The sequence below is a fragment of the Podarcis cretensis genome, assembly GCF_951804945.1.
Source record: "Podarcis cretensis genome assembly, chromosome: 7".
In the NCBI taxonomy this organism is placed as follows: domain Eukaryota; kingdom Metazoa; phylum Chordata; class Lepidosauria; order Squamata; family Lacertidae; genus Podarcis; species Podarcis cretensis.
This window is the reverse complement of record NC_137176.1, coordinates 82,149,397-82,167,856: the sequence shown is the minus strand read 5'-3', so window position 1 is coordinate 82,167,856 and position 18,460 is coordinate 82,149,397. Positions and strand designations below refer to the sequence as shown.

General features: G+C 41.3%; 1 protein-coding gene across 5 annotated transcripts in view; it reads left to right on the top strand.

Moving 5' to 3' along the window:
• The window catches only part of ASAP1 (ArfGAP with SH3 domain, ankyrin repeat and PH domain 1), a 141,681-nt gene that overhangs the window by 95,405 nt on the left and 27,816 nt on the right, over positions 1 to 18,460 (top strand). For all 5 annotated transcript variants that reach the window (XM_079984204.1, XM_079984200.1, XM_079984201.1 and 2 more), the window contains 6 exons: positions 291 to 391; positions 1,354 to 1,423; positions 12,441 to 12,528; positions 12,854 to 12,902; positions 16,738 to 16,901; positions 17,100 to 17,233. In XM_079984204.1, the coding sequence (XP_079840330.1) occupies positions 291 to 391; positions 1,354 to 1,423; positions 12,441 to 12,528; positions 12,854 to 12,902; positions 16,738 to 16,901; positions 17,100 to 17,233 (606 nt within the window). The remainder of the gene's footprint in view (positions 1 to 290; positions 392 to 1,353; positions 1,424 to 12,440; positions 12,529 to 12,853; positions 12,903 to 16,737; positions 16,902 to 17,099; positions 17,234 to 18,460) is intronic.

The following is an 18,460-nucleotide window of genomic DNA, read 5'->3' as shown; positions in this document are numbered from 1 at the left end:
GATTCTTCTATGTGCAATGTTTTGCCAAACATTTTTATTTTTCCGCAAAAACATTCTGGATTTATTTTTTTAAGTAACACCTTCATCAACTTGTGAAAACATACCATTATCCTTTACATGCTAAAGAAACTGTCCATGTAAAAAGTTGGGACTGTTGTTGAAAGCAAGTTAACTGCGTTTTTGTATAGTGGTTCTATAAATGGAGGGATCGAAATGGTATTAAGAAAAGAGGGCTTGAAAACTAATAAAGAAAAGGAGAAGTATTATTTGTTCCTTTATGTTCTCTCTAGGATTCACAGAGCAGGCAAGGAGGATATAGTATGCACCAGCTTCAGGGAAATAAGGAATATGGCAGTGAGAAGAAGGGTTATCTTTTAAAGAAGAGTGATGGGTAAGTACTTAAGAGCACAGTATTTGATAAGCAGAATCAGCCAGTGCTGTAAAATGCATGGTGAGGGCCGCTGCTGTACTGGCATAAGTCTTCTATTTTAGCTTATGATATTGTGAAACATAGGGATGCTGGTGGCTCTGTGGGTTAAACCACAGAGCCTAGGACTTGCTGATCAGAAGGTCGGCGGTTCGAATCCCCGCGATGGGGTGAGCTCCCGTTGCTCAGTCCCAGCTCCTGCCAACCTAGCAGTTCGAAAGCACGTCAAAGTGCAAGTAGATAAATAGGTACTGCTCTGACAGGAAGGTAAACGGTGTTTCCGTGCGCTGCTCTGGTTCGCCAGAAGCGGCTTAGTCATGCTGGCCACATGACCCGGAAGCTGTACGTCGGCTCCCTCGGCCAATAAAGCAAGATGAGCGCCGAAACCCCAGAGTCGGTCACGACTGGACCTAACGGTCAGGGGTCCCTTTACCTTTTATTGTGAAACATTACATTACATCCATTCCGGCGAATGTCCGCAGCAAACCCGGAAGTACCGGAACAGGTTACTTCCGGGTTTGCCACATGCGCAGAAGCACTAAATTGTGCTTCACGCGTGCGCAAACCGGCGCTTTGCCCTGCGTCCGTTCCGGGGCTCCAGAACGGATCCCGGCCGCAAAGCAAGGTATGACTGTACTTGAAAACTGGCTTAAGCCGAAATCTTCCGAAGTGCCCAGAAGTCTTGTAATTGTCCAGGGAATGACCTATTAATTCATTTACCATTCAGAAATGAACGGAACTAAGTGATCTTCATAATATTTTGCATGCCATATCCTTGCTGCTACTATCGTGTGAAAATTATTGATGTTGTTTTTGTCTTAATGTACTAGGAAAATTAAAGGATCAAGCTTTAATTACAACCAGTAGTTGCAATAATATTCTCAAAGCCTTTTTTCCCCCCTATGTCACATTCCTTCCATATTTAGCCTACGGAAAGTTTGGCAAAGAAGAAAATGCACTGTCAAAAATGGTATTCTGACCATATCACATGCAACCGTAAGTAGTCTTTTCTACTGTACCTTTTATATTCAGTTATACCCCAACTGCATTTTGCTCCAGTTAATGTAACTTTGATATAGTTACAGATCATTTGTGTGTGTGTGTGTGTGTGTGTGTGTGTGTGTGTGTGTTTGTATTAAACGCGCATAAAAAGGCTTGCACATAGATGTAAACTATGGTCTTATATAGTTTGGTCCCTAAAATATAATTAGCATTACATTGAAATTTACACAAATTTTAAATTTAATATTCAACTCTGTTGGGTCTCTCTCAAAACCGCTAAAAACACACAAAGTAATGAGACATTTTTATTTTGTTGTACTTTTTACGTTAAGGATGGTGTTTTTAAGTTTCCCAGCCTTCTATGAGCTGGTAGCTTGCCTCTCATTGAGTACACCTTGAAATTATGTACTGTTGGTAAGTTTCCTCTCTAGTTTTGGTAAAACTCTTGAAACAGCTGCTTCTTTTATGTCACTTTTCTCAAGTTAAAGAGGGTTTTATACTACCCAAATCCTGTCCTCCAATCTAAGTAATTAAAGGTTTGGAGTGAAGCTTCTCCCTTACTCAAATAGTTTGGATCTTAACGGTGGTGGATTTTCTTCTTCATGCTGCTTTTCGCTGACAAATAGGAACTTTTTAAACAGTCGTCCGTACCTCTTGCCATTTAATTAGTGGTTACCCTCCACCACTCATACTACTATTTCATTCTGCATCTTTAGTTTTGGTATAGCTTTGTGCGTTAATAGCAAATGTGAATCTCCATCTGAATGTACGCCTGTGTCCATTACTGATGGTACCATATCGGGTTAAACACTGTGGCCTTTTAATTAGCTGTAATCAGACACAGGTGGCTACAGATGAGCAAGTGTCTCATGATGGCTGCTTAATTGGAAATGCTGACTTCACAGGGTGAGCTGTTAGTCTGGTGGAATTTGCAACATAGTAAAGTCTAGTGTGACCACATCACTGATCACCCACCTTAAATGTGCTGAGGCAGTGCTTTCGCGATAGCAGATGACATGAACAGCTCGTTCTGGCAGATGATAATGAACAGCTCATTATGTGACAGAAGACATCCCATGGATTTTTTTTAAATTCCCATCACAGGTTTGTTACTCATCTTTATCCATAATAAATAAAGCCAGCTTTTCTTCAAGGAGTCTTTTCCTTTATGGTACAGTGTTTAATAATAAAAGTGATTTCTTTATATGCCTAAAGTGGATTCTAGTCATTGTACCAAATGTCAAATGTGGTTGTTTTCACAACACGTTCATACAATAGCAGATTTTTTAAAGTCTACAAATCAAGTATGTAGAATTTGTGCATGCAGGTCCCGCTTTATGAACGCTCACTATGCAGAAATTCACTTATCAGAACACAAGGAATTGGTACCCAAACCTCACTATATGCTATGCATATTCAGATATCCAAATAGAAAACATTTTTCTACTTCCTTGTTTGCCTTTTGCTGTTATCCGGGGAAGGAAGGGGGAGGAATCGAACAGCATTTTTTTCTGGGGGTTTCTGGGTTTTTGGTGTGTTTCGGGGTCAATGTTCCATGGTCAGAAACACGTTAGAACTTTTCCCATAGGAATTAATGGAAATCATAATGTGAATGCTCACCCATTGAATGATTTCCAGGGAACACATGGTGCTTGTAAAGCGGGATCTGCATGTACATTCGATTTAACATTATTTTATTTTGCTGATGGGATTACATGACAAATTTGCAGAACTTTCAAACTGATAGGAAAATATAAAATATATAATTAATTTAAAATTTTGCTTTGCTCCAAAGTGATTTTTACTTTCACCAGAGTTAGATTGTGGCTTGATTCAGGTTTAATGCCAAACCATGACTTGTTATTACAAGAATGAGCCTTATCCACTTACGTTGCCCCTCACTTCACACACTTCACTTTTCAGCAACCCCTTGGAGAAACCATAGTTTGTCATTGCATCCAATTGTTTGTGCGAGTTCTGTGAACCAAGTTGGAAAACCAAATTGTAGTTCCCTAGTTCAAAGGTTAGTTGGATACTAGTAAGTTAATAATAAAGTTAGTAACCTAGCAGGTTAAGGACCAGGTGGTGCTGTGGGTTAAACCACAGAGCCTAGGACTTGCTGATCAGAAGGTTGGCGGTTCGAATCCCCGCAACAGAGTGAGCTCCCGTTGCTCGGTCCCTGCTCCTACCAACCTAGCAGTTCGAAAGCACGTCAAAGTGCAAGTAGATAAATAGGTACCGCTCCGGCGGGAAGGTAAACGGCATTTCCGTGCGCTGCTCTGGTTCGCCAGAAGCTGCTTGGTCATGCTGGCCACATGACCCGGAAGCTGTATGCCGGCTCCCTCGGCCAATAAAGCGAGAAGAGCGCCGCAACCCCAGATTCGGGCACGACTGGACCTAATGGTCAGGGGTCCCTTTACCTTTACCTAACCTAGCAGGTGCATTTTATGCTAGAAAGTTTTGGTTTGTCATTGCTTCTGAACAAGCCCTAGGTCTTTTTAAATCTCGTGAGATCATGTTTTACATTTGTTAGCAAGATAACTGGCAGATGATTTTTGGTTGAATCATCCTTTGCCTCCCCCATTTTTTTCTTTTGAATAGAGAAATCTAAGTGGCCTTTGGAATTAGAAAAGATATTCAGAAGTAAGTTTTTTTTGTTCATTTTTATATTCCTTGAGTAGTCATGTTTCATGATCATGGAAATTAATATTTTATAAACTTAAAGGCTGTATAATATAGCCATGGATGAGAGATCAAGTGCACCCCCTCAGGCACACATTCTGTTCTTCTGCTCACTCAAATTCCCCTCCCTTTTTCAGTGCTAACTATGGTTGTGTCTGCATTCCTGGATGCCAAGCAGAGTTAATTTTCAACCAGAGTTTGTAGTTCTGAAACAACACGTGAAAGCGGCTTTTAAACATAAAATTCAAGTTAGTTAAACTTGACGCATAACTAACACTTGTCATAATTAGCACTGAAAAAGGAAAGTGGGAAACATGAGCAGGAGATGGAAGGATCAATATTTTTCGCTCTATAAGATGCATCAGACCACAAGACGCACCTAGTTTTTGGAGGAGGAAAACAAGGGGGGGGGGGGATTCTGAATCTTAGAAGCCAGAACAGCAAGAGGGATCGCTGCACAGTGAAAGCAGCAATCCCTCTTGCTGTTCTGGCTTCTGGGATAGCTGTGCAGCCTGCATTCGCTCCATAAGACGCACACACATTTCCCCTTACTTTTTAGGAGGGAAAAAGTGAGTCTTATAGAGCAAAAAATACGGTACATTTGTGAGTGGAGGAGGTAAAAGTTATAGATGTTTTTTAAGAGAGATGGGGAAATTGCATCTATTCCCAGCCGTAGTCATCTGTAGTCATTTCTCAGGTATTGGCCCTTCTTCCAGAATCAGCTTTAAGATGTGGCGTTTACCATCTTGGAGTTAGACCTAAAGGGTTGGATCCAGACACACTCAGAAGAATTCCACTCTTCCTGGAGGAAGACATGGCAACATTTCCCAATTCCTCTTTTCTCTTGAAGCCCCTGGTGCCCTCAGGAAAGCTGCTGAGATGGCCGTAGAAATATTATTGAGCTCAGCCTTACTGTCATTTAAACGTGCCCCCAGCAGCATGACTCAATAAATTTCTATATTGCCTCTAAGTGGTATATCAGTCAGTGGTATATCAAGGCAAAGGTTTGGATTTTGATTGATTGGTTGGTTGATTGATCAGTGATGGACTCTTGCTGGCTATGCATAGGGGTGTAAGATGTCCAGAACATGTAAATGCCTGTCTCTTCCTAATTAAATAATACAAGGCACACTCTTATTTGGTCTACTTTATGATTCCCCATGCTCTACGTCAGGCCCTGACACACCTCTGTATCTCAGGTTGCTATGCATGAGTAGAAGTTTGGATACTGTGGAGTATTCCCTGGTCCTGAATAGGGTAACTGTGCCCCTGAAGGACCAGGTGCGCAGCCTGGGAGTCATTTTGGACTCAAAGCTGTCCATGGAGGCGCAGGTCAATTCTGTATCCAGGGCAGCTGTCTACCAACTCCACCTGGTACGCAGGCTGAGACCCTGCCTGCCTGCGGACTGTCTCGCCAGAGTGGTGCATGCTCTGGTTATCTCCCGCTTGGACTACTGCAATGCGCTCTACGTGGGGCTACCTTTGAAGGTGACTCGGAAACTACAACTAATCCAGAATGCGGCAGCTAGACTGGTGACTGGGGGCGGCCGCCGAGACCACATAACACCGGTCTTGAAAGACCTACATTGGCTCCCAGTATGTTTCCGAGCACAATTCAAAGTGCTGGTGTTGACCTTTAAAGCCCTAAATGGCCTCGGCCCAGTATACCTGAAGGAGCGTCTCCACCCCCATCGTTCTGCCCGGACGCTGAGGTCCAGCGCCGAGGGCCTTCTGGCGGTTCCTTCATTGCGAGAAGCAAAGCTACAGGGAACCAGGCAGAGGGCCTTCTCGGTAGTGGCGCCCGCCCTGTGGAATGTCCTTCCAGCATATGTCAAAGCAATAAATAACTACCTGACATTCAGAAGACATCTTAAGGCAGCCCTGTTCAGGGAAGTTTTTAATCTGTGATATTTTAGTGTATTTCTGGTTTTTATGGAAGCCGCCCAGAGTGGCTGGGGAGACCCAGCCAGATGGGCGAGGTAAAATTATAAATTATTATTATTATTATTATTATTACTTTAATAATGCTTATTCCAGCTTTACAGTATTTTCATACATGAGACATCTTTTACCTTACTTTACACCTGGTTGTTATTAATACAGCAGAGAGGCATTCATGATGTAGATGAAGATCTTTGTTAATGTAGTCTTGACATTGTTAGAACTGTTGTAATAAAAACTCTTTTTTAAAGTGGTCATTTATGAAACAGGCTTCTCAGGTATTTGCCCAGTGCAGGACTGGATGTTTTGGTGTAGACAGCTGTAAATGAAATTTTGGACAGTGCCATATTTATTTTAAAATTCTTGAAAATAGGGTTATTGGTAGCCTGAAGTGGAAAGGTTTTCTGATAATTTTCCAATAAATAGTACACACATTCCTTGTTTCTCTTCCCCTCCTGCTGCCTTTAAATATCACTTAGATGACTACTTTATCCTATCTTTTTCTCTGTGCTTATGAGATGAATGCCAATATCTCATCCCTCTAGTCTTACGTAACTTGACTTTCATGATTTGAATTCAAAGGGTAAGGGGGAAAGATGTTAAATATTATAAAGCCTAACAGATTAGAGGCCATGAAAAGGGAGATAAAATTGTAGTGGGCAGATTTTTCTAGCAAATATAGAAATAGCAAGTGGTCGTTTAAATACCAAAGATAAACATTCCATTCTTTTCCCATAGCAATAATTGTTTTCTTTGCCATTTAAACTCACTGATGATATTGCTTTTAAGATTTTAAAACCAAACAATAAAGCACAATATTCATAGTTGCCAGCTATTTAAATTTTTGTTTCATACTTGCCAGGAGATGAAATTGAAGTGACATACGTCTGTTTTGCTGTTTTCTAGCACAGCTAAGCATTGAAATAACTTTTTGGTAGTTAGTCTTTTCCGGAGCAAGTGACCAAACAGTGACTTTTCATGACTGAAAGTGATGGTTAGTATCTCAGTACCTGTAGGGTGTGTGTGCGTGTGCGTGTGCGTGTGTGTGTGTGTGTACACACACACACACACACACACACACATACATATCCATTGGATGGTGAAGTGTGCTCTGATAGAGAAAGCTTATGCTGCCATACATTTGTTGGTAGTTTAAGGTATCATGGGTTTACTTTGTCATTGTTAGATACAGAGCTGGATGCTAGGTGTAGACCTGCTTAAGAAAACCTAACATTGTAAGTAGCTTGAACCACCCAAGACAATATATTTAACTCAGTTTTAAACTATGCCCTGGCTTACATCCAGTGACTATAGCTGTTGTTGGTTTGGATAGCTTCTGAAGCTACCTATGGAGAGCTGCTTCAGCACTATTGACTGCTTAACTCACTCACCCTTTGCCTTGTCGTATTCCTAGAAGTAGAGGAAGTGATTCTTCTATTTAGATCTCCTCTGTGAACAGTTTATGGCACCAGGACCTCCTGATGGCAAGAGAAAGAAAACGCTTTAACCTGTTTTTCACATAGTATAACCTTTCACAATTTTCAACATAGAAATAGCTTACAGCTGTTCAAATATGAGCAGTGGGTGGTAATCAGTAAAGTTTTACTTAACATAGACCCATTGAAATAAATGGACCAGGCTTATTAATGGTCATTAATTTCAGTGGGTCTGCTCTGAACAAAACTTAGTTGACTACCACCCAGTGTATTTTGGTGTTTTTACAGATCGGAGGTATTAGAATTTTTCATTTTCTTCTGATCATGCGTGTCACACAACCCCAGCTTCTCGGAGCCCTGTGCTGTGGTGCAAGCGAGGGAGTTCCTAGCCAAGGCTCACCCACTGCTCCCAACTTTTCATACCAAGTGGGCAAGGTCAACATTTGACACCCTCTCATGCCTCCAGGACCCTGTCAGAGCCCTCCCGCCTCCTTCCCAAAGCCCATTGGCTCACTTACCCAGTTTGGGAAGGCGGCATGAGGGCTGGGGAGTGTCAAATGTTGTTGAGGGCCACCCAAAAAGACCTTGAGGGCTACATGCGGACTGTGTATTGGACTGCCCCGCTATTACCAGCCAGGCTAAAATCTCCTTTGTTTCTCCTCAAAAACTACTCAAGGTTTGGGGATGTCAATTAATGAAGCAGGGTTAAAAGTTTGCTAAAAAGATAAAAAAATAGTACCTTGTAGGGAAAAGGTTTAACCTGCCAACTTACAGACCGACCCAGCTCTGTAAGTGTGATGTTTGTATGACACTTCTTGATGTTCTTCTCCATGCAGTGTGTCTCCTTTTTCTGAGAAGATGGCATCTTGAGTGGAAAGCCAAAAGCAAGTACACATAGCCTGGGGCTATGTCAAGTGCAGTCAACAAATTCAAGGAAGTTAAGGGGGTTTAATCCCTATATACCAGGCATGTCCAACAGGTAGATTGTGATCTACCGGTAGATCACTGGGCGCCTGTGGTAGATCACCGGCTCCCCCCAAAGAAGCTCAGCAACTTTGGCTCCCCTAAAAACAGCTCAACAACTTTGACCTGAACCCCAAAAAAGGGGGTAGATCACTGCCAGTTTATAACTCTGTGAGTAGATTGCAGTCTCTTGGGAGTTGGCCACCCCTGCTATATACAGGTAGAGCCTACTTTCAAACCATCTGGTCTTCAGTGAATTTACCACCATCCAATCCGAGTCCTCGACACGTCCAGTTTAACAAGTTAATCCCGCCAGACTTTACTCCAAAAGTATCCGAAGCAGCTTACAAACAGAAGATAAAAATTCCTTATAAAACAAAAATAACATTAAAAACAATAGATAATGGATGATAATAATATAGTGCTGTGATACGGATTTCCACAAAATAATATGTGTAAAGCACCCAGGGAGATATTCTCCTTGAAAGGCTGAATTAAGTGTCATGATTTTTAAGCCTGTCTGGTTAAAGCATAATTTATTTTATTGTTTGCTTTTGTTGGTTTTCTTCAGCAATTCGTTTTTTATTTTTGTAAATTGAGGCTGTTGTAAATTTTATATTCATATAGGAGGGGTAAAATAGAAGCCAGCATAGGCTTTGTTAGGAACTTGACTGTACTATACCACCCTAATTTTCTTCGTTGACAAGGTCTTATATCAGTTGACATCACTGAGGCTACAATCCTACACTCACCTTGGGAATAAGCCCCACTGAAAACGGCATGAACTTCTGCGCTGCCGTGTATAAGATTTTGCTACAAGCTGGTCCAACGTGATATTTTCTTTTAAAAGCCCAGAGCAATACCATAAAGAAAAAATGCTATTTGTACAAATCTTTCCGACCGTGTTTATATGTAACATTTTTTGCTTTGAAACAGCAGTGTCCTTTCTCCCCAGCTGCGTATATCCATTATTTCCATTTTCTTTGGACTTGTCTGCTGGCAGTAATTCATTGAAACATCTGTGGAAAATAACCTCTGCAGACTTGACAAGAAAGCATTTGAACATACATTGTTCAAGAGCCAGAGGACCGAAGAAGAAATAACGTCCATGCAGTTCTGCGTGCAGATACCTGAGTCCTGAGATAAACCTACACACACAGCTAGTGAGGGTGGACATTGGCACGTGCAAGGTTTTGTACATCTACGTTAAGAAGAAGGGGACTTTGGATATGTCTTTGACTATTTTATTCATACAGACTGCATGGATGTATTTCACAACTACTCTCCAGGCAGAATCTCTTATTCTGTCACACGCAAGAGATCTGTGCCTGCTCAGAACAGCATTGAGAAATATCTAGATCCACAGCCCTTCATCACCTTGTGCAGGGAACTTACTCCCTTGTCTCTGAGAACCTCAGAATTTTTTCCTTATCTATGCCCTGAAATGGGACGCAAGTGGCGCTGTGGGTTAAACCACAGAGCCTAGGACTTGCCGAACAGAAGGTCGGCAGTTCGAATCCAAGTAGATAAATAGGTACCACTCCGGCGGGAAGGTAAACGGCGTTTCCATGCACTGCTCTGGTTCGCCAGAAGCGGCTTAGTCATGCTGGCCACATGACCCGGAAGCTGTACGCTGGCTCCCTCAGCCAATAAAGCAAGATGAGCGCCGCAACCCCAGAGTCATCCGCGACTGGACCTAATGGTCAGGGGTCCCTTTACCCTTTACCTTTATGCCCTGAAATAATATCTCTCATATCCCATGGTAGATCCTCCTTTCTCTCAAGCATCTCCATTATGTGATTAGCCATACTTCTGCATGCTTCAGCCCTCTGATTTTACACTAGCAAATTCCGGTTCCAGACAGATCAGTCCCTATAAAGATCAGGCAAATTATTGGGGTTGGTTTTTTTTATATTAGTAATATTTATAAGCCGCGAAAGATCACAAAATACCAGTGTCATACAACATTTCTATTTTCAATAAATAAATAAATAAATCTTAAATCAGATGCTACCCATGAGTTAAACTCATCCTTCTGGCATCCAGTGAAATTGGTTACATCGTTGGAGCCAGCCTTAACTTCAGTGGGCGTGTAATCAGCAGGATAGGTGGTACTGTTCTGAAGGACCCAGTCTAAGCTAGCATGGAATGAACCTCCGTCAAACGTGGCACAATATAGAGGGCTTTTGCAGAAGATTACAGGCAATGACCAACTGACATGTGACTCTATGCATCGCACCAGACCCGGAAGTTCCTTTTAAAATGGATAAATGGCCCTAGAAAAGCCCAGAAAGGGGGGGAGGCACTCAAACTGCACCTAACAGTCCCGCAAACCTTTGCAAGTGCTTTTGCAGGAACCATTGCACTAGGCTTTGTGACCTACGGAGAGTTTGAGCAATGAGGTTTGCAGGGGGCAATTGTACTGTTTGCAGACTTTTCCAGTGGTTTTTCAAACATACACAGTTTCACTGACGCTCGCGGTGGCTCAGAACATAACCCCCGCATAAATGGGGAGTTGCCTGTATAGCGAACGGGCAGATACAGAGAGAGGACCCCTCCGATATCTTAGTCCCAAATTGTATAGGGCTTTGTGCACTAACGATAAAACCATAAATTTGGCCCATGGCATATTGGCAGTGAGTGTGGTTCCCTCAGCGCTGGTGATAACATGTTGAAGGAAGGAAGCCTTAGCCACAAGTCGGATAACGCTTTGCAGTAACTGCAGCTTCTGGACCAAACATTACAGCTCCATGTAGCACACATTCCAGTAATCCTAATTGTGAGATTGCCAATGTGTGGACCACTGCAGCTATTAATATTTCTGTCCAGGAAAGGCTGGAGCTGGTATTCTTACATTAGGACAGAAGAGGGAAAATAAGTATCCTGTTAATCCCCAAATATTTAGGCACCACCCAAAGACTTTGACCTAGCCCGTGAAATGCTTCCAGTCAAAAGCATTTTTAAAAGGTTATTTTTGTGTTGATCAGTGTTGCATTATGTAATAGAAACTTTATATTCAGAGGGTCTAGAATCTGCACAGTCACACAAGTCTGTATTTGGGAACACCAGCTGCTGCTCATGTCATTGTGGATTTTTTTTAAAAAAAAAACACACACCCTAAAACTGCATGAATTCGAGATAGAGATTATAATATTTTTGATCAAGTTTGGGAAAGTTGAGAAGGAGTGAAAAGAAGGCATATAAATTGCTCCAGGGAAACATTTGCTGGGCACGTGAGATGAGATTGCAGTAGTTGGATTCCTTCTGATTTACAAATCTTTACTAGACATTGCCCCCTTGTGTTCAAACTTGCTTGCCAAACCAGTAGATGCGTATACCGTAGCTTCTGAATTTGGTACTAAAAACAATATTGAAGAATTGTTTGACATTAGCATTATGATCAATGCATTGATGCTTGATATAGTATATGGTAGATGTTTCTCTTATACAGTCTTTAACAAAATACGTCATATGCACTACTTTGTATACTACATGCAAATGTGTTTTGCAGAATTTCTAGGGCTCCCTTTTCATCCCCAGGGAGGCAGCAGTTTGGAGAAAAGGGGCTCCTCTCTTTCCCTGTTAATCTCTTTTGCACTCCAAACAACCTGTCTGGAGGCAGGTGTTTTTTAGGGTTGGGGGAGGCTATCAGCACTTGATTACACTTATTTGCATGTCACATTATAGTTAGGTAGAAGCTGAATGAGACTGAAAACTAAAGCATTCATAAGGGATAACATAGCCAGAAAGTCATAACAAATTGATTACTCAGAGTTTTGAATCAAAATAGGTTTTCTTCTGATAAATTATATTTCAAAGAAGTTTGAATGAGATGGTAAATATGCAGTTCTTCAGTTCCTTAATATGCTTATATTTCATCATGTAGATGAGTTGCTGCACACAAGGAACATAAAAATGCATGGAAGAAAATAGAACATCTGTATATTATCTCTGAATCAAGAATGCTATAAATAACTTTTCTTTTTCAGTCAAACAGGCAACCTGCTAAATTGAATTTGCTAACCTGCCAGGTGAAACCAAATGCAGAGGACAAGAAATCATTTGACCTGATATCACGTATGTTATCTGTAAAGTTAATTAGCCTATGCATTGTAGATTTATATGAATTGTGTTCTCATGCATAGTTATTCTAAGTTGCATATTTGCTTCGAAATCAGCCCCTCCAGATACTTCTTATAAGTGAGGTAACTTGTATATTTCTTAATGTGATCAAAACGCTGTCTTCTGAAGTGGATATTTTTAAGGGTTGATAATTCAGCGTATTTTCTTGGTTGCCAAATTGGCTTGGCTAACATAAGGCATGAAAGCTTCAAGAATCTAATGTAAAGCCCAATGTAAAATTCATTTCATATGTTCATTAATTTTCTTGTTTGTTTTCCAGATAACAGAACATACCATTTTCAGGCAGAGGACGAGCAAGACTATGTTGCGTAAGAATATTTTTGTTCCTTGACTCAGTGCAAAATGTTTGCTTGCAAAACTGGTTTTAAACTGGAGGCAATTGCTTACTACGTGCACCTCTCCCAGCAGAAAACCAATGGGAACTGCTTGTCAACCACATTTGCCATTTTCCTTTTACGCCTTGTATCAAAGGAAGCTAAGAACCCAGCCCATGGCATCACACTCCATTTCCAGTTCTGCCAGAACTGGTTTCCAGGGGAGAGTTGCCACTGACACCTGCCAATCCCTTTAAGAATATATTGTAATGAATTTGATAACCCTTTCCCCTCAGGTGATTGTACCGATGCTTTCCTGCATAGCCCGATTGTATGAAATCGTATTATTGCTTGTGCATCATTTTAATGATTTTTTTAATAAAGAAAATGATGTTCAAGGCTCTCCATTCATTGCCTCGTGCTTCTACCAAGCCCTTCATGACCAGTTCAGTTATTTATATAAATTAAATAAATAAATAAAAATAAATGCAGTTGTAGAACATACCATTCCGTTTCTCTACCAATAGTTCCAGAGATGAAATCGTTGGTGGAAAGCTTTGTCTAAGTCCCGTTCCCTCCCTTTCTGAGCTTTTCTCTTGAATGGAATCTATACACATATAAAAAAAGTTTTGAAAATGCTTTTTTTAAAAAAAAAAAAAAAGTTTTTAAAAATGCGTTGAATTTTCCATAAGGCTCCATTGCCATCTAGCGTCACATTGTATATTACTTAAAACACACTTAAAATATTTTATTTGCAGCTGTATAGCTGAGCCCCTAGTCTTTGTTCTAGTTTTTCAGATTGTTGTTTATCTCATCCCCTTGATCTGGCACCAGTGCTTGCAGAAGCCGGTTTTTAGGATGCTGATTTGCAGCCAGTGTGTGCGTGGGCTATAGACTGCTATAAACTGGCTCACATTGTTGCCCTTCAGAGTTTAGCACTTGGTATTCGTACTGTCAAAGGGAAGTTCTCTCATTCTTAATAGCCTACTATGTTGGCAATAACCTGAATTTCATTACTGAAGCACACACATTTATTCTCCTGTTACTCTGCAGTGATATATACTCTATAAAGGATGAATCATATAATTTAAAAATACTTTCAGTAGATCGATTTTTTGTATAGTTCATAAGGGTGGGGGTAGGAAATCATATTCTTCCCCAGCCCAATGTCAAATTAGTCATGCCCCTCCTGTGGCCTGCAGACATGATTTGATTCATTGGCATTCATCTGTCCATTTTTATGCCTGCTTTCCTTCCTTGTGAGGGACGCGGGTGGCGCTGTGGGTTAAACCACAGAGCCTAGGGCTTGCCGATCAGAACGTCAGTGGTTTGAATCCCCGCAACAGGGTGAGCTCCCGTTACTGGGTCCCTGCTCCTGCCAACCTAGCAGTTCGAAAGCACTTCAAAGTACAAGTAGATAAATAGGTACCGCTCCGGCGGGAAGGTAAACGGTGTTTCCGTGCACTGCTCTGGTTCGCCAGAAGCAGCTTAGTCATGCTGGCCACATGACCCGGAAACTGTACGCCGGCTCCCTCAGCAAATAAAGCAAGATGACTGTCGCAACCCCGGAGTCGGCCACACTGGACCTAATGGTTAGGGATCCCTTTACTTTTTACCTTCCTTGTATCATGGGCAGTAGACCCTTCTGTAGCAGGTACTTACAGGAGCAGTTTTGAGTTAACGCTTTGCCTTTACTGTTACCACTTTTTTCCCGAGGCTAGGACTAGTAAATGGGACTTCATAAGATGTAAATCCACCATGTGGTTCCTATTCTCTGCCATCTGTCATTTTGGGTTGCTGCAACAGACAGCCTGGGCCTGAAACAGCTTTCTTCCAGTCATACAGAAAGAAAATGCCATAGCTTGTGCTTGCCTGAGCCCACCTACCCTTTGTCCATATATAGTTTTGCATGCAAACAGCTTTTTGTGTTCTGTGGTCCCTCTGAAACAGGAAGCTCGGGCTACACTTCCTCTTTCCATACTTCTAGATTAATGTGCAAGGGAGGGGGAGGACGCTACAGGGAGGAGGTAGGGGAAATAACCTGCTAGTTAGAATTTCCATCAAGGAAGAAGCAGAAAAAGATTGTTCAGCTCGCCATGAAAACTCAAGCTAGTGTAATTTCACATTAGCTATAACACAATCCAACAGAACAAAGTAATGGCCATTCCACTGTATCTGCTGTGGGTGTTTGCTGCTCAGAACAATGTTTAACACTTTCGATGCTACATTGGCCGTTTTAGACTTGCCAAATAAAATTAAGGTGCGTGGTGAATTTAACAGCAATAAATGAATCAAAACTAATAGCACTTTTCTGTCTCAGAAATTTAACACATTACAGAGAATTGCAATGCTGTTTGTTCAGCTCTATTTTGTTCGAGACAATTACTTATAAATGAAACAAAATGGCATCATGTACCTTTTGTGAGATTTTGTTTACCTGGTTTGCAATATGCTCGATTATTATTTGGAAATGAGTTCAGTTTTTTAAACATTTCATGATATACCTCATAAAGTAACATGGCAGCTAAAATGTGCCTATTAAAATGAGGTTAGATATTTAATTTGGGGGTGGACTGGTTACTGACCAGGGGTCAGCAAACTTTTTCAGCAGGGGGCCGGTCCACTGTTCCTCAGACCTTGTGGGGGACTGGACTATATTTTGGAGGAGAAAAAAATAACAGATTCCTATGCCCCGCAAATAACACAGAGATGCATTTTAAATAAAAGGACACATTATACTCATTTAAAAACACACTGATTCCCAGGCTGGATTTAGAAGGCGATTGGGCCAGATCCGGCCCCCAGGCCTTAGTTTGCCTACCCATGGGTTACTCAGTTGGAGAAATGTGGCAAGTCTGTTTTAGCAGACTTTGCTAAGGTTGGTGTCCACATATTCTTGCTCGCTCTTCTTGAGTATGTTTTGAATTTTGTACACTTTTGTTTAGTACTCCTTTTCATGTATCCCAGAACATTAGTTTCCTATTCTTTTCCATTTCAACAGTTCTTTCTGGCAGTCTCTTGTCCTAGCCTGGCCCAAGCCCAGATGCCTCTGGCAAATGTACTTTTCTATTAAACTAGCAGATCCCACCTATATAAGTAAATATATTTATTCATAGTAATTAAAATATAACACCATTAAGTATGGTTACTTACCATGCAATCCAAACCCTGATCCACTGTGCTTGATGGGGCACCTTAGCACACCTTAGCACACCAAAAGCTTCTGGTGATAGCCAGAAGAACCCCCCAAAAGGGGCATGGGTTGGCAAAGGATCTACTGGATCCTGAGCCAGCCCTTCTGCCAATAACATGGGCCTGATCTGGGCTTCCCTGCTGCACCAGCCTCAGAGCTGGCACAGTTTAGTTAACATTAAAGTTAGCTATCTCTTTAACCTTAACAAGTTAATGAACTGGTTTATTCCCAACGACTGTTATTTGCATCATAAAATCTTAGTTACAAGCATTCCTGCTACTTCAAGACTGCGTCTCCTGACACACCATATGCTTAGCAACCGGAAGATCTGAGTTTTTAACATATTGCATAACTGCAGTACTTTAGTGGTTAATACTCTGCTGCACAATGTTGTCAGACATTTTATTTAGTCCTTACTAATATACATTCCCCACATTTTCTACTGCTTTTCCTACATGTTTTATTTCTAACCTGTTCCATTTATTATGTTGTCTTTTTCTACTATTCAGATTACTGTTTACCATTAGCATGTGCTATAACCTTTCTGCTCTTTCCTGCCTTCAGACAGATGTCTTTTATAGGTTTTTACATTGAGAAAAGACTTTTAAAAACAACCTCTTTGTATTTTAAATTTAGATGGATATCAGTATTGACCAACAGCAAAGAAGAAGCTTTAAATATGGCATTCCGTGGAGAACAAAGTGCAGGGGAAAATAGTTTAGAGGATCTTACAAAAGCCATTATTGATGATATACAGAGATTTCCTGGAAATGATGTCTGCTGTGATTGTGGATCGCCAGGTATTTTTTAAGTGCATTAAATATATTTTTCCTAATGTGGAAACTGTCTGCCCAAATGTTTTATTTCTAGGGATTTATTCGTCACACAGATTCAAAGTTTAACAAATGTATAAAATATCAATAGCTGTCCTGCTCTTATAAGAAGAAAAATACTTTTTAAAATGCTGTTTGTTTTTTCCCTCTGTTTTTTTCCCCCAGATCCAACGTGGCTTTCAACGAACCTGGGTATTTTAACCTGTATAGAGTGCTCCGGAATACATAGAGAAATGGGTGTTCATATTTCTCGAATCCAATCTATAGAGCTAGACAAATTAGGAACATCTGAACTCTTGGTAAGCAACATAAAATTCACCAGGCTTAGAATTAATATATCTGGGCAGTTACTGCTAAGCATAATGTTACAAAGATGTGGAAATGGCAGCGTTCATGTTTTGCCTCCCCACTTTTCAGCCAAAAAGGCTCCCAGACGGTCAAGACAGTTCCCACCTACAGTTTTACAGCTTAAAACAGGCATAGGCCCTCCAGATGTTTTGGGACTACAACTCCCATGATACCTCACTAACAGGACCAGTCGTCAGGGATGATGGGAATTGTAGTCCCAAAGCATCTGGAGGTCCGGGTTTGCCTATGCCTGGCCTAAAATAACATGACATATAAGGGGAAAAGGACAGGGAGGGAAGGGAACTTTGGATATGTCTTTGACTATTCTATTCATATAGACTTGTTTGCATGGATGTATTTCACAACTACTCTCCAGGCAGAATCTCTTATTCTGTCACACGCAAGAGATCTGTGCCTGCTCAGAACAGCATTGAGAAATATCTAGATCCACAGCCCTTCATCACCTTGCGCAGGGAACTTACTCCCTTGTCTCTGATAGCTCAGGGAGAGATCCGAGGCACTCTCCTCAGTTTCTTTGTTACTTTTGCCTGAGTGGCATAAGTGAGCTTTCTTGAGAACCTCAGAATTTTTCCCTTATCTATGCCCTGAAATAACATCTCTCATACCCCATGGTAGATCCTTCATTCTCCCAGGTATCTCCATTATGCGATTAGCCATACTTCTGCATGCTTCAGCCCTCTGATTTTTACATAGCAAATTCCGGTTCCAGACAGATCAGTCCCTATAAAGATCAGGCAAATGATTGGGGTTTTTTAATATTAGTAATATTTATAAGCTGCGAAAGATCACAAAATACCAGTGTCATACAACATTTCTATTTTCAATAAATAAATAAATCTTAAATCAGATGCTACCCCTGAGTTAAACTCATGCTTCTGGCATCCAGTGAAAAGGACAGGGAGGGAAGAGGGAAATCAAAACTCCAGCACCAATGTCTAAACAGTTCCTGTAATGACCAGCTAGCACAGTTCAGGGGCAGGAGGTGCCTGATGGAGCTGGGCTCTCCAGCAAAGCTGACTAAATGAGCCCTGCTTTCTATCTCTCCTACTGTGGGAGTTTGATAGAATGGCTGCTCCCAGGTGAACCAGTTTTAGGAGCAGAAGCCTGATGGAGCTGGCCTGACACAGCAGAGCTAATGAAGTGAGCTCTGCTTCTCT